The following is a 16,162-nucleotide window of genomic DNA, read 5'->3' as shown; positions in this document are numbered from 1 at the left end:
AGTAACAATTATTAGGTTCGCAGGACAAAGGGAGCCTCAGTGAATCTGAGTCCTCTTGGACCAAGAAACTCCATCAGCAGAAACTTTTGGTTGATGAGTACAGTCTGGGGGTGGTCAGCACAGGCCTTTCCTGATGTGGTGGGCAGACAAGGCCAAGGGGCAGCTAACCCCGAAGTTGTCCACGTTGAACCCTGCAAGACTTTCTGAGATTCTGTTTCATCTCTGGTTTCCTTTCGGGAGTAAGTGCAGCTTCGTGGAGGACGTGTTTGCCCTTTCTGGTTGCACATCACGAATGGTGCATGCGGGGTGGTGGCCTGGGGGAGGTCAGGTGGCTGGGGGCGCTGATTTAGGTTTGGGAAGACACACCCTTGTCCCCTGCCCCTACCCCACAATGAGGTGACTGAGTAGGCTGCCGTGCTGGTGGGCTGTCCGTCTGGGCTGGGATGGGCGTGGTGAGGGGTGGTGAGTTCCAATCTCTACTGTTTTCGTGTACTTACTGTGTGCCAAGTGCTGTGCTGAGTGTTTTGCTTATCTGAATACTCAAATAGCCCTGAGGCTACTGCACTGTTACGAGCCCCTTTTACAAATGAGGAACACTGTGTTCAGGGAGGTTAAGTGAGTTCCAGCTGGCCCTTACGGGCACTTAGGTGTACTTACCTACTTGTATATATGTGGCCTCAAGATATGTGGCCTCCATCTCTCAGAAAATTGTCTTATTTGACTCTGTTAGAACAAGACCCTTCACTGCCTTGTGCTGCCACACTTGTTACGAGTCCACAAACATGCAAATTCTACCACGTTGGCCTCCCCCAGATGTTGTACCTGTGAGCTCCGCAAAACCTACTTCCCATCCTGCTCCCCAGCAGCAAACACAATGAAGTCTTTGAGCAGTTCTTTCTGGTGTTTGCCTCCAATTCTCTCCTCATCAATTTTGCTCATTATGTATGGATTTCCTTTTAAGAGAAATGAAGATTTAGCTCTCTCCATTTTCCCTTTACAACTCTCATAATATTATATATCACTGCTTTAACTTAATACAGTATTTACTTTATTATGGCATAATATAATATATATATAATGTAACATTATAATGTGTGTGCTGTGCTTAGCCACTGTCTGACTCTTTGTGACACCATGGACGGTAGCCCGCCAGGCTCTTCTGTCCATGGGGATTCTCCAGGCAAGAATACTGCAGTGGGTTGTCATGCTCTCTCCAGGGGATCTTCCCAAGCCAGGAGTTGAACCCAGGTCTCCCACATTGCAGGCAGATTCTTTACCATCTGAGCCACCAGGGAAACCCAAGAATACTGGAGAGAATTGCCATTCTCTTCTCCAGGGGATCTTCCCGACCCAGGAATCCAACAAGGGTCTCCTGCATTGCAGGAAGATTCTTTACCAGCTGAGCTACCAGGGAAGCCCAAAGTCTGAGGCTCTACCAACTGAGCTATCCAGGCTCCTATATAAATATTATTCATTGAAAATTCAATCATGTACTTAAAAATTTTTTTTTAAATTTTTTAGTTGGAAGATATTGCTTTACAATGCTGTGTTGATTTCTGCTGTACAACAACGCAAATCAGTCATTATGTATATAACCCTTCCCTCTTTTGCCTCCCTCCCCTGGTCCCATCCCACCCCTCTAGGTCATCGCAGAGCTCCATGCCAGTCTCCCTGTAATCGTGTATTTTGATTTCATTCTTTCCTGGACTCTGATTTTCTTGGAGACTCTGACTCCTTCTGTTCCCCTTTTGCCCCGTGGCTGGCATCGTACTGATGGCTAACATCTGAGCGCTCACTGTGTGCCAAGCTTTGTTCCAGGCGCCTCGCAAGCATTCTCAAGTGACCCTCCTGACAACTCCAGGAAGCATGTGCATGCGTTGCTATTATGTTACACTCCAGGAAGTACAGACTGAGGGAGGTTAAACAAACTGGCCCGCGATTCTGCCTAATAACGGGCAGAGGCAGGAGTTAAATCCTGGTCATCTGACCCTAGGCCCCATGCTCATAACATTTTACATGTCTTTAACTCTATTATATTTCATAATGTCTGTAGTATTTCTTTGATAAATTCCTTTCCTCTTTCTTTCCTTTCTCCACCTGAACTCCAGTTAATTAGATGTAGGACCAGCTTAATCCACTGTCTCTCTTTCTTTTTTCTCCTAATGTACACATCTTCAGCTTTCAGTTCTGTTTTCTGGAATATTATCTTATTCCAGATAAGATAATATCTTCCTATCCCTGTATTGGATTTTTAAATGTTAACATTCGTATTTGTAATTCCCAAGACCTTTTATTCTATGCTTGTTCTTTTTCCACAGTACTCTCTTCTTTTTCAATGGATGGAAGAATCTTTCACACTTTTCTGTGGTTACTAATGAGAGCCTTTTTTGAAACTTTCTTGTTTCTTTATTCCCTGTTTCTGCCACAATATATTTCTGTTTATTTGTTTTGGGCTCCCCTTTTTATCTTGGGAGCTTTCTCTGAATACCTGGTGATCCCTTTTTTCTGTGCATATTTCAGAATAAGGCACTGAAACCTGGCTGGTGGGTTGAGGCTTGTTGATCGCTTGGCTCTGTTGAGGATCGGATGATCCCCAGAGCTGGTGGGTTGAGGCTTGTTGATCGCTTGGCTCTGTTGAGGATCAGATGATCCCCAGAGCATAGCACTGTTGTACTGTGGACCGCTGCATCTCTTCAGAAACAGATCTGTGATCTGCAGGGAATGGGGGGCAGGAGAAGAGTCATGGCTTTGAATGGACTCCTCAGCCTTGAGTTTCTGCTCCCCTCTTCCTCCAACTGGGATCTCAGGGTCCACAAGCCTCTCTAAGGTTCTTCAGGAAAAGCTGGCTATCACCATAAAGACATTGGAAGACTCTTGAGGTTCAGTGCACACTGACCACAGCCTCTGGCAAACAGAGGTCTGTGCCTTTCTGGGAGTGGACTGGCTGCCAGTCATCACCCAGGAAAGATGAGGTGTCACTGAACTTGCTACTCTGTGACCATCCAGCTTGGTTGCCTCTTCTCTGACCTGTGTTCTCTTGACTTGGTGGGTGGAATGCCTCCCCTGTCCTCTGGGCAGGCACCATTGCCCCAAAAGAATTGCCCATGGCTCTTGCTGTGCCCTCTAACTGAGGGAGCTGGAGAGAAGCTATGCACCCGCCCTCAAAAAACCGATGTGCTCATAAACTCATTTCTTCTGGAGGCTGAGAAATGAAAGGGCTTCACAGTTGGTCCTGTTCATCAAGGAGGCCTAAGGACTTGTCCTGTCAGCATATTCTGAGCTTTCTCCCAGAGGCTCCTAGAGTTTACTTCTGGGAATTGTGAGGGCTTCTTGCCCTCTGCTTATCTGATTGTTCTGGGAAACCCCAGCTGCAGCCTCCTCCTTCCACTTTCTCCCAGGGATCAGCCCAGCTGCCTGTTCCTATTGGCGCCTCCTTAGTTCATTCCTTCTATATAGTTGCCTTGAATACCTACATCCCAGGCATGTTGGTGTGCTGGGGATCATGGCAAGCCAAAGGGGTGCTGTTCTGGGCTCAGGGGCCTTCAGAGTAGTTCTGGAACAGTGGATGACACAGCAGACACATTCACAGTAAACCCGCTGACTTGCAATTACTTGTCACTTAAGAGAGACCAGGGGCGAATCCTTTTGCAATTCGAATAATTAGCTTTTTGATATAAATAGATGTCTGGGACACTTACTTGTGACCATTGTGTTCATCTAGACTTTCAAAATATCTTTCCAGACTTTATTAACCCAGGACTTGCCTGGAAGCAGGCTGCTCTGAGATCTCTAGAGCAGCGGTCATAGTGAAGCAACCTGTGCCAAGCATTGGTGGGAACGGTCTCCCAGAGACAGTATCTATCTCTTTAGACTGTGGGGACTTCCTTTCACAAAGATTATCAGGACCTACTGAAGGACATTGTGCTGAGTGTTAGACTTCCAGAGCTTTCTCTAGGCGGACATTTCCCAAGGTTGGGTCCAGGCAACCGCAGTTCCACAGGGAAGTGTTCAGCAGGAAGTGCAGGGAAGGAGTGAGTCCCTGGTCGGATGCTGATTTCTTTCTGTGGCAGATGACTGCTGCTGAGGTACAGAGTGAGTCCCCAGCAGTGTGCCCCAAATTTCTTTTTCCAAGGACAGTTTATCTGTGTGTTTTAAATCACAGTAAATGTAACAGACCAGTGCTCTTTGGAGCATGCTCTGGGCCATTCCACCAATGACACATGGTCTGTGCTCCCAGAAACAGACCTGGCTTTCTATATGGGCTGCTAAAGGCAGTTGTCCTGACAGAGGAGGGTGGCGAGGGGTTTGTGGTCAGGCTGCCCACTGCGTTTACCACTCACCTGCAGCTTCAGACAGCTAAATGATCCCAAGGTGCTTTTAGACGTCAGAGTTCCAGGTCGAATTTATTCTCATAATTGCTTTCATTCAGGAGAGGGTTTAAGGGGATGCTAACGCTCACCTCCCTGCTGCGGGCCTTCACCAGAGATACGCTGTCTTCAGGAGGTTGTGTGCCTGGGGCCACCTTGGACAGAGTCCCTTTCCGGCCCTGCTTTCTCTCTATGAAGACCTGGAGGCACGTGGTGCCCGTGGACTGCTCCCTGGCAGCCTCAGGCACTAGGGTGCCCCCCTTGTACCCCACCTTAGTGTCAGCTTGAGCGTGTCCTTTTGTCTGCTGTATTATTGATGTTTCTGTGAAAGTTTCATTTGAACCAAGGGTTTGTGATGCTAAAACATTTGGAAACCACTGGAAACATGGGTCCCCTTGCTCTCTGAGGCCCTACTGTGTCTGTTTCAGTTTTGCAGTTTACAGACTGAATGCCTGATGCCTGTGTAGTCATCCTTGTGGGAGAAAGGGGTGGCTGGCAAATGGTCCCCAGAGGGCTCTGCAAGGAACATGGCCTGCATGATGGCGCTTGGGGAGTAACCTAGGCCCTCGCTAGCCCCTCACTTCTATTTTTAGGTACAGGTGATTAGTGTCTGGGGGCCCCATGTGGGGAGGGACATGCACACCCGCCTCTACAGCAGCCTAAACACCTTTGCGGTATCAGCAAAGTAGGGGCAACAAAATTTTGTTTTTAATTTGCAAAAGAATCAAATTTTTTCATCATGGCAAAGATCAGAACTCTGTTGAATGGCCTCATATTTCTTCCTGTTTTGGTCTTGCTTCTTATTGTGAATTGGGTGTGTATGTGGTTTGTGTGGGAGCCACGTACTTCTCAGTGCTTTGGGTCTCTTAAGTCCTTACTCTGCCCTGGTGCTCCTTATAGAGTCCAGCTTTTGGGACGTTACCTAAAGGATTCCTTTTCTTCTAACCTTTAGTTTCAGCTACATGAACGCCTGCCTGTCCTGGGCAGATTCTTAAAATATTTGCCCATCAGCAGCCTCTCAGAAAGGAATGTTAAATGCTGCCATGATGTCAAAGGGGCCCCGAGGAGAAGGGCCTGGGCCAAGCCCAGCCTGTCACTCATGGCCACGGCAGAGTGGGAGATAAGCAAAGGCAACGGCTTGTAGAAAGCCTGGTCCTCTGGGCTCCCTGAACAACCCAGGCAGTCCCTAGCTCAAGAACAATGAACTTCCAGACACCACTGCCCAAGTGAAAGCCAGAGGTCTGTGGCTCTTCCGAATCTTCACCCTTGAAGAGTCTTCATCAGGATGTCAGGAGCCCCTAAGGAGAGTTTGGGGCCCCAGGGGCTACCAGGGCTGGGCAAGGCCTGTTTAACCACCATGGACAAAAAGCTCAACATGCTGAATGAGAAGGTTGACAAACTGTTACATTTCCAAGAAGACGTCACGGAGAAACTGCAGTGTGTGTACCGAGGCATGGGCCACCTGGAGCAAGGCCTGCACCGGCTAGAGGCCTCCCGCGGTCTGGGCCCGGCTGGGGCCGACCACTCCCCACCATCTGATGCTCAGGCTGGGTGGCCAGAGGTCCTGGAGCTGGTGCGGGCCGGGAGGCAGGATGCCGCCCAGCAGGGCGCCAGGCTGGAAGCCCTCTTCCGGATGGTGATGGCCGTGGACAAGGCCATAGCTTTGGTGGGGGCCGTGCTCCAGAACTCGAAGGTGGTGGATTTCATCATGCAAGGGAGTGTCCCCTGGAGGAAGGGAAGCCTGGCCGACGTCCCTGAGGAGGTTGGTTCCTGCTTCTGTGCCCTGGTGCCCTTCTGGCTGGAAGGGAGGCTCAGGGCCCTGGTGGGTTGCCCAGACAGGAAGCTAGTCTTCGGAGAGCGGGAGGGCTGTTGTCTCCTCTAGTGTCTCCTGCATGACTTGTTGATGGGGAAAAGGAGAGATGGAAGCTTAAAGGCCATAGGTGGATTTCCAGACAGGGCAGGACATTTGGGTTTCTCCCTTGTGCCCTGGCGAAGATCGTGGGGCCCTGGGCAGTGCAGGGCACCTAGAAGTGGGGGACAAATGAGCCACTAGGGAGAGGAGGGCAGTTACACTTCTCTGACATCCCAGGGACTTCTCTCCTTACCCCTGGGGTGGGCGAGAGATGGGGAGCACTCAGTTTACCCTGACAGAGCCCCTCCTTCGGAAACACAGACCCCCCTTCCTGTCCCCAACCTTGCGCTGTGTCCCTGAGTGGGCGGAGTATGCAGCTGCCTGTGGGGAGACGAGTGTTGACAGTGACCCATGGGGGACACAGGACGGAGCCAGAGCCTGGGGGTGGAGTGTGGCATTTCTGGGAGTGGCTGTTCCCAAGGGTTGCATAATCAGATCCACTGGCTAAAGGACGCTTGGCTGGGGTGCGGGGTGTTTGTGTGTGCATGTGTGTGAGGTGTGTAAAGGCAACACTCTGTTTGGGAACAGCTAAGGGTCAGCCACCTAGCAACTCCCAGATGATGGCCTGGAGCTACCCTTTCAGATCTTTGCAGCTCTCCCCCTCATGCAATCTGAGCTTGACTCTGTGTCAGTGACTGAGGCTTTCCGGAGCAAGGCTGCAGGACTTTGCCTTCCTCCCCACCCCCAGCCAGGCCAGAAGTCACTTTGCAGACCCCTTCCCCTCCTGCCCTGCAGCTTCTGCACAGCAGGCCCCTCCCACGCAGCTTTCTGCTTTCTGCACCTCCCCTGAGAGTCGAGCCTGTAGGGAATATATGACCTTCTGCTCTTGACTCTGATAACCAACCTCAGCTTTAAAAAAGAAAAGAAATCTAATTTATGCACATGGCAAAAATCATTCTCCCTCCTACTCATCCCCCAGTCCCCAGGACAACCCTCCTCTCCCAACAATCATAGGAGCCTATTTCCGGTGAAACCTTCCTGACAGAGACTGTTAATCTCTAAGCACATTGGTATACACACCACCCTCTTTGTTTTGTTTTAACTAAAATATTATTCACATTGTACTGGGCTTGACTATTTTAAAACTTTTGGGGGCATTATTTTGGGCATTGTTTCATATTTATAACTAGAAAGCGTTCTTGTTCTTGTTTTTTAAGTTGCAGAGAGTTCTATTTTTGAGAATGTGTCTTAATTTGTTAATCAGTCCCATATCATTGTGTACATTATTTCTCATTTTTAGCTTTTATAAATAATGATGCAGTGACTATCCATGAATTGTGAGTTTATCTATATGACACACTCCTAGAAGTGACAATGCAAAGCCAAAGGGTAAATTTATACAATAAATAACGCCAAACCAACCTTCAAAGAAGTTATTCTAATTAAGTAACATATGGGAAGGCTTGTTGCATTCCTATTTTTGCTAACAAAGCATATTCTCCAGTTTTTCATTCATTGTCTGGCAAATGAAAACATCTTATTATGCATGTGTTTCTTTAAAAAAAATTTTTTAATATAAAAAATGTCAAATGAATAAAAATAGATTAGTATAATGAACCTTATCAGCCCACAACTAGAGGCTGTTTCCCACCCATTTCCCTCTTTCCAGATTATCTTAAGGAAAATCTGATGAGACATTGGATCATTTCTTCCATATGCAACTCAGCTAATATATCTAAAACATAAGGGGTCTTTTAAAAAACATTATCATGATACCCTTCATATCTAAAGGTAAACAGTAATTTGATGTTACCAACCAGTGTTCAAATGTCCCTGATCAGCTAATGTTTTATTTGTTTACTTTTAAAATTTGTTTATTTGAGTTAAAATCCAAATAAGGCAATTGGTTATATCTTTTTAAAGCAAACTCTTTTTTTTTTTTTTAATTCATACATTTTCCCTCTTTTCCATTTCTTTTTTTTTTTTGCCTTTTTCTTGATTTTTAAGAATTATTCATATATAAGTGAAGTTGCTGTCACACGTGTTGCAGATATTTAGGCATTTCTGGATAAGGCAAAGTCACAGAACTTTCTATTTTCTTGCCACAGTTCTTGCCTGTGATTGATCTGGAACATGACTGATCTCTCTTCTGGTCTTTGTATTTAATATACATGTCAGTAGCTATCTACAGGGCTAGATCTAGTCTCCCAGTTAGGCTGTCAGCTCCTTACCTTACCCCCGTGAGAGACCTCTGCTTCCTTCTGTGTGCTGGCAGGGCTTTCTCACAGAGGGTGTCAGAAAAGGGGCCATTAAATAGCTGAGACTGAGCCCCAGCTTTTAAACACACTGTGGATGCTGAAAATAGTGCATTGTGGAGACTTTCTGGAGATTCTCTTCTATTTCCTAGGAGAGCATGGGCATTGCAATTTGTGGAATTGAATTCAGTCCTAGCGCTGGCTGCCAGGACTTCATGAAGCTTCTCCTCAGGCCTGGATTGCCCAGTGACACTTCATTTGGTTGTAGCAATGGATCAGATTATTACTGGAAGCCATATGCTCTCTCACAGATGGAGTCAGGCTCAGCCAGGGTGTACAGAATCGCAGTCAAACTGCTCAGAATGCATCAGTCCTCAAGGTGCCTAGGTATTTGAGGTTTATCCTCCTTCTTCTGAATACATCAAAACAAGGCTAGGACCAAAAGATTGAGCTTTGAAGTCAAAATCCAGCTCTACCTGTGTGTGTGTGTGTGTGTGTGTGTGTGTGTGTGTATGTGTGTGTGCATCACCTCCCTCTACCAAACTCAGGGGGAGGGAGAAGATAGTCTGAACCCCACAAGGTCTGCCAAAGGACAATCTGTTTGAATCAGTCTGTTTGACTCTTTCTCCACTGGTAGGTGAAGCAGGAGGCAGCCGTGATAATGCTTCCAGTTCCCCAACTACGGGGGTGGCAGGACAGAGTCTGTAGAAAGAGACCCAGGGAGAGATCTCCGTAGAGCAGGGGATCCAGGTCACGACGACACTGGTGATAATCGTGATGACAACAGCCAACCTTATTAAGTGTTCCCATGTGTTATGCTGTTACCATTAAGAGGGCAAAACCTGCTGTCCTGGATCACAAAGACATGAACAGGAAACAAGTCGAGAGAAGTGGTCACAGGGTAGGAAAATCAGGGGAACCAACCTGGAAGCAAGCAGAACCCTGTGTACTGCCCTCCCCTCCCACCCCAAGTACAAAGGCCCCTCCGCACTCCCTACCTTTTGTTTGTAAAAAAGCTGAAGTCTCCCAGGCCTCGGTGAGTCACAAAAGAGCAGGCTCAAGCAGCTAATGATTAGGACACTAGAGTCCCAGACCCAGTGTCTGATGCACGTTTCTGAGTTGTTTCACAGGTACTATAACTGCCACCAGTGGGAAAAGGCCAGCTGCATATTGACCAGACTGCAGCCATGCCATAAACTGCTCCATCTTGAGCAGTACTGAATTTATGGCTAGGGCAATTTCAAGAACAGGCCTCAAGAGAATGGGATTAACACTGTTGCTCATAATAATCTATAGCTTTGTGGGTATTAGAATAATTGTAGCCTGCTCTGCCCATATGTGTAAGCAGGAAACTAAAATTGTCAGCAAAGAGATGGTACAGATCCATGTCAACATCTTCACTCTGAAAATACAGTGTCCTCTGTCAGCATGAAGAATTTACAGAAGTCAGACAGACCCCTAATCCCATAGGAATGGAATATGGCACCCTGTGTCAGCATGAAAGAGTTACAGAAGATGGATTTCCCCCCATAATTCCATAGAAATTGAACAATGTTTTGACAAGTGGGGATTTGTAAGCAGCATTTGGCAAGAAAGAGCTCCCTGTAGGAGCGCCCTTTTATCTTGTCACCAAACTTAAACCAGGCACCTCCGTGCTCTACTCACCTCTGGCCCAAGCACAACTTTCAGATCTTTTAATCACACAATCCCTTGCCTAACATGTTGGTTCTTTCTGTAGATCAAAGAACTGGAAATGAAGAGAAAGTAATTAACAGATGACCAGATCTCTTCCCTAGTTTCTTCTTTAGTAATCACACAATGTAACTAACTGTGTGAACAAGCTGTGAGCAAGATAGCCTCCACGAGCCTACACACACTGGGGGATGAGGATGGCTCTGACTCCTTATCTCAAAGATCAACTGAGGTTACTTTCTTCTTCCCTTTTAAAAACGTTCATGGCTGAGCAGATTCTTTGGAGGTGGTTTTTGGGGGAACAGAGTCTACCATCTCCCCAGATTGCTGGCATTCTGATTAAAAACAACTTTCTACCAACACTTGCCTCTCTCAAGTATTGATTTTTGAGCAACAAGCAGCTGAACCTGATTCAGTAACAAACCTAACCTTCATCCTTAGTGTCAGGGAGACAGACAAGAGAGGTGAGGATTGTGGTGCCCCAGTTAGAGGGAATTGCTCCAGCTGATTTTTGCCATTTGGGCTTGGAGTTGACAGGTCATCAGATTTTTTTTTTTTTTTCAAGAGAAGCTGGAAACCTAGAATTTTTTCTAATCAGTTTTATTAATGTATAATTTCCATACAATAAACTGTATATATACAACTAAATATGTACATCTTAAATACACAGTTTAACAAATGTTATATACACTAATAAGCACCGCCACAATCAAAATGTAGAACAATTCTCTAAGCCCAAAAGGGAGCTTAGAATTTTGATGTAAAATGCTGTGCAAGCCAAATAAAACTCTAGTTCTTTTTGGACTCTGCACTCCCAGTTGAGGCCTCTCTGGCCAAGGTAGGAGAAAGGGCCTTCAGTCTCTGGGCTTAGAACAGACCTGGGTCTGTGACAAGTGCCAGGAGGAATCTTAGGGGCTGTACTCTAGATGGGGTTTAAACCCAACCAGTCTGGCTCAAGCATCCTGTTCTATAAAGTCATAGACTCAGAAGCACCAGGGGGACCCAACAAGGGTCAGGGCACCTAGAAATATTTGCACTCAGAAATACTGAGAGGTCTGGATGATTTCAGGAGTACAGCACATGCACTGGTCTGGGGTGGACCATTCAGCTAAGGAAGAACTGCTGAGAGCCTCTGTGGGTGGGCTCTGAGCATCCTACACGATCCACTCTATCTGTCTCAAACAGCATAAAATCACCAGAGCTAATCACTTTGTGTTGGGAGAACTCCTCAAGAAATTCTACAAATGAACTCCCTCAGTCCTCCCACTGCTCTGTGATATTATTCTCCCCATTTCACAGATGAGAAAAGTGAGAGGCAGAGAAGTTAAGGATCTTGTCAAACGGTTAAACTGGGTTTAAATCCATCAAGTTTAGCTCAAGGGTCCTCTACTATAAAGAGATAACCATGGGATCCACCTACCTAGCTCCCAGGCAGATATTCATTGACAGTGACACTCCCCCTACAAGCGTGGATTCAGTATCCAACCCAAGCCAACACTGGAATAGTCAAAACCGACTAATCTAAATCGACTCAAATTTATTTTCCAAGCCTGATCTAGTATTTTGAGGTCTGGTCTACTTAGATTAGGGGACTAGGTCTGCACCTTACCTGCAATACAGTAACCCATTTGAACGGACTTGGTGACCTTGGGAAAACCTCAGTGTCCTTATCTCTAAAATAACAATAGTAATTCGTACCCTCTAGTATTACTGCGAGACTACATGAAATAACCTAAGCGTTTCTATTTCAAGCCCAAGGTAGGTACTCAACAAAATGTTTGTGGCCTCAGTGACGACAGTGATAGGTTTTATGGTCATTCTTTTAGAACAAAGAGCAAGTGGAAGAGAAAGAAGCAAAACCAAAGCACACGCTGAGCACCAGAGGTGTACAAGCTGAGCTCAGGGGCCCGTGGGAAGGTGAGTAGGGCCCCATTTGCTTTATCCCACATGGACACCCAACAGTTTCAGGGTAAAAATATCACCACCTTAACAAATGTGATTACTGAAAAACTGCTGAAATGTCTTCTTCCTCTTTTTTTGAAGTTTTTTTTTTCGTGTTTATCCCACTCTGTATTGCTATGTTTATTTTACTTTGCTTTAAATTTTTAAGGATTTTTTTAAGTTTAATTTTCCTTTATACTTTTTGCATAATATTTACATGCTTCCAAAGCTGAATTGATAAAACAAGCTATACTAAGTCTAGCTTCTATGCATGTTCCCTGCATCTCATTTTCTCCCCCACATTTGTAACCATTTAAAAAAATTTTTTGTCTTATCTTTCCTTTGAGGTCAAGTCTGTTCAGACCACATTATAAGTGGTTATACACATGTATGTCTGTGCTCACACACACACACAGCCTCCCTTTAGACAAACAGAAACACATCACACACTTCTCCACTTTGTTTTCTCCATCTGTATAACCTGAGATCACTCCATAGCCACATATGGACATAGTCATTTCTCCCTTTTTAAAAGCCTGAGTGGCCCTGGTTTAGTCAAAGAGCTCCATCTTGCTGGTCACTCGGGTTATTTCTAGTTAGCCTAGAGTTATAAACGTGGTCCACTAAATGGCCTGCTACATATTCTTTGGAAAGTTTCCTCCAAATGAGAGAGTTATTCTGCTTATTTTCCTATAGAGAGCCAGAAGGCGGACCTGCCAGAGGGGACAGGATCTGACCTCCCTACCCAGGCAGAGGCCCCACCAGAGCAGAGAGACGGAATTTCTGGCCCAACTCAGGTGCGCCCAGAGGTGGAAGTCCAAGCTCCTAGAGCATCCAGCAAGAACCCCGGGATTGGCCTGGAACTGTCTGTGGTGTCTGAAAGGGTCAGTGAGGCTCCCACTGGGCAGGAGGCTACATTGAGTGCAGGACGAGGAACATCACCCAAGAGGCCTGACCCTCGGCCCTCGGGGGAGGGCATGAGGCTGACTCCAGCACCGCCAGCTCAGGCCAAGGCAGCTCACGGTGGTGGAGAAACACCTCCAAGGTAAGGCATGTGTCTCCAAGCTGGGAAAGGAGGGGGGAATTAACTGCAGCCCCTAGGCTAGAGCGTGGCCCAGGGGACAGCTGCTCCTGAAGAACGTCCACTGTGCGCAGTGCTGGCTAGTCTCATAAGGAGGAGGAGAAGAGAGGGCCAAGGCGGGCTTTCAGGAGCTTAGAGCACTGGCTCTTACCTGGCACCCACAAGAGTTACCGGAAGGAATTTTTAAGATACAAATGAACAAAGATTCTGATTTATTCAGTCTGGAATGAGGTTCAAACATTCTTTGTTTGTTTTTAAAGCTTCCCAGGTGAGTCCCATGTGGAACAAGACTGAGAATCACCAGTTCTGACAGCAACAGTAATAGCTATGCTGCTGCTGCTAAGTCACTTCAATCGTGTCCGACTCTGTGTGACCCCATAGATGGCAGCCCACCAGGCTCCTCTGTCCCTGGGATTCTCCAGGCAAGAACACTGGAGTGGGTTGCCATTTCCTTCTCCAATGCATGAAAGTGAAAAGTGAAAGTGAAGTCGCTCAGTCGTGTCCAACCCTCAGCGACCCCATGGGCTGCAGCCTACCAGGCTCCTCCATCCATGGGATTTTCCAGGCAGGAGTACTGGAGGGGGGTGCCATTGCCTTCTCCAGTAATAGCTATAATGACGCCTAAAAGATGGGGTTCACAGAACACATCCCAGGTGACCGTCATTGGCTGAGCATTTCACAAATATCATCTCATTTTATTCTCAAAACATCCCCAGGAGGTATCCTCAATTTATTGATGAGGAATCAGGGTCAGGTTACCCAGGGTCACACAGCTAGGGGTTCAGAGTTGGAATCTGAATCCAGGTGTTTCTTTGTTTATTATTGAAGTATAGTTGATTTACTATACTATATTAGTTTCAGGTATACAGCATGTGAGACTTCCCCAGTGGCTCAGTGCTAAAGAACCCTCCTGCAATGCAGGAGCCGCAGGAGATGTGGGTTTGATCCCTGTGTCAGGAAGATTCCCTAGAAGAGGGCATGGCAACTTACTCCATTAATCTTACCTGGAGAATCCCATAGACATAGGAGCCTAGCGGGCTATAGTTCATAGGGTTGCAAAGAGTCAGACACGACTGAGCAACTGAGCATACACTCATGCGTACAGCATAGTGATGAGATTTTTTATAGTTTACACCCCATTAAAAGTTACTATAACATAATGGTTATAATTCCCTGTGTTATACAATATATCCTTGTGTTTTTCTAGTTTATACATAGTAGTTTGTACCTCTTAATCCCCTATTACTAATGAGTACCTCCCCTCTCACCCTCCTCACTGGTAACCAACCAGTAGTTTGTTCTCTGAGTCTGTTTTGCTATATATCTTAATTTGCATTATTTTTTAGATTCCATATATAAGTTATATCATACAATAACTCTTTCTCTGTCTGATTTACTTTATTAAGCATAATGTTCTCTAGTTGATATACATTGCTACAAAAGGCAGAATTCCATTCTTTTTTATGGCAGCATAGTATTCCATTGTACATATCTACCACATCTTCTTTATCCATTCATCTCTTGATGGACACTTGGGTGCTTCCATATCTTGGTTATTGTAGATAGTGCTGCTATGAACACTGGGGGCATATGTATCTTTTCAAATTGATGGTTTTGTTTTTTTTCTGGATGTATATCCAAAATTGGAATGGGCTGTGTTATGTGGTAGTTCTATTTTTAGTCTTCTGAAGAATCTCAATACTGTTTTTCATAATCACTGCCCCAATGTATATTCTCACCAACAGTGTATAAGTGTTCCTTTTCCTCCACATCCTTGACAACATCTGTTATTTGTTTTTTTGATGATAGGTGATCTGTGTGATGTGATAGCTTGTTTTGATTTGTATTTCTCTAATAATTAGCATTGTTAAGCATCTTTTCATGTTCTTTTTGGTAATCTGTATGTCTCATTTGGAGAATTGTCTATCGAGGCCCTCTGCCCATTTTTTTCATTGGGTTGTTTGGTTTTTTATATTAAGTCTATATAAACAAATAGGCTGTTTGTATATTTTGGATATTAACCCCTTGTTGGTCATATCATCTGCAAATATTTCCTCCCATTTGGTAATTTGTCTTCATTTTTTCAATGGTTTCCTTTGCTGTACAAAAGCTTTTAATTAGGCCCCATTTGTTTGTTTGTTTGTTTGCTTTGCTTTTATTTCTTTTGACTTAAGATACAGATTTTTTAAGTTACTATAATTTACATCAGACTACTCTGACTAACCATTCTTTTCCAGGAGTTTTATGTGTGGGGTCTTATATTTAGATCTTTAATACACTTTGAATTCATTTTTGTGTACAATATGAAAAAGTAGTACAGTTTGATTCTTTTGCATGTAGCAGTCCAGTTCTCCCAACAGTGTTTATTCCAGAGGCTGTCTTTTCCCCATTGTATATTCTTCCCTCCTTTGTCATAGATTAATTGACCACGGGTGCATGGGTTTATTTCTGGACTCTATTCTGTGCCATTGATCTATGATTCTGCTTTTGTGCCAGTACTACGCTGTTTTGATGATTGTAGCTTTGTAATAGAGCCTGAAGACTGGGAGGGTTATTCCTCCAGCTTTGTTCTTTTTAAGCAAGATTGTGTTGATAACTTAAGGTCTTCTGTGGCTTCATATGAATTTTAGGATTGTTTGTTCTCATTCTGTAAAAAATGTCATGGATATTTTGATAGAGACTGCATTAATTCTGTAGATTGCTTTGGGTAGTATGCCTATTTTAACAGTATTAATTCTTCCAATCCCAAAATGGGATATCCTTTCATTCCTTTATATCATCTTCAGTTTCCTTCATCAATGTTTTATAGTTTTCAGAATAAATGTGTTTTATCTCCTTGGTTAAGTTTCTTCCTAGGTATTTTTAAAATGTGATTTTAAAAGGGATTGATTTTTTACTTTCTGATAGTTCACCATTAGCATATAGAAAATCAACAGATTTCTGTATACTAATCTTGTATCTTGCAACTGTATTG

At 45.1% G+C, this 16,162-nt stretch overlaps 1 protein-coding gene across 9 annotated transcripts in view; it reads left to right on the top strand.

The window, feature by feature from the left end:
- MYLK3 (myosin light chain kinase 3) overlaps positions 1–16,162 on the top strand; it is a 57,879-nt gene that overhangs the window by 5,950 nt on the left and 35,767 nt on the right. For 3 of the 9 annotated variants that reach the window (XM_055553415.1, XM_055553411.1, XM_055553412.1), the window contains exons 2-4: positions 5,320–6,129; positions 11,993–12,083; positions 12,804–13,152. The exons of 2 other annotated variants lie outside the window; for them this stretch is intronic. In XM_055553415.1, the coding sequence (XP_055409390.1) occupies positions 5,653–6,129; positions 11,993–12,083; positions 12,804–13,152 (917 nt within the window). In that variant the 5' untranslated portion in view covers positions 5,320–5,652. Of the gene's footprint in view, positions 1–202; positions 240–5,319; positions 6,130–11,992; positions 12,084–12,803; positions 13,153–16,162 lie in introns of those variants that run through there. 4 more of the 9 variants (XM_055553416.1, XM_055553419.1, XM_055553413.1 and 1 more) reach the window with 3 other exon arrangements.

The sequence above is a fragment of the Bubalus kerabau genome, chromosome 17 (genome assembly GCF_029407905.1).
Source record: "Bubalus kerabau isolate K-KA32 ecotype Philippines breed swamp buffalo chromosome 17, PCC_UOA_SB_1v2, whole genome shotgun sequence".
In the NCBI taxonomy this organism is placed as follows: domain Eukaryota; kingdom Metazoa; phylum Chordata; class Mammalia; order Artiodactyla; family Bovidae; genus Bubalus; species Bubalus kerabau.
The sequence above is the reverse complement of the archived record's forward strand: the minus strand, read 5'-3'. Positions and strand labels throughout refer to the sequence as shown.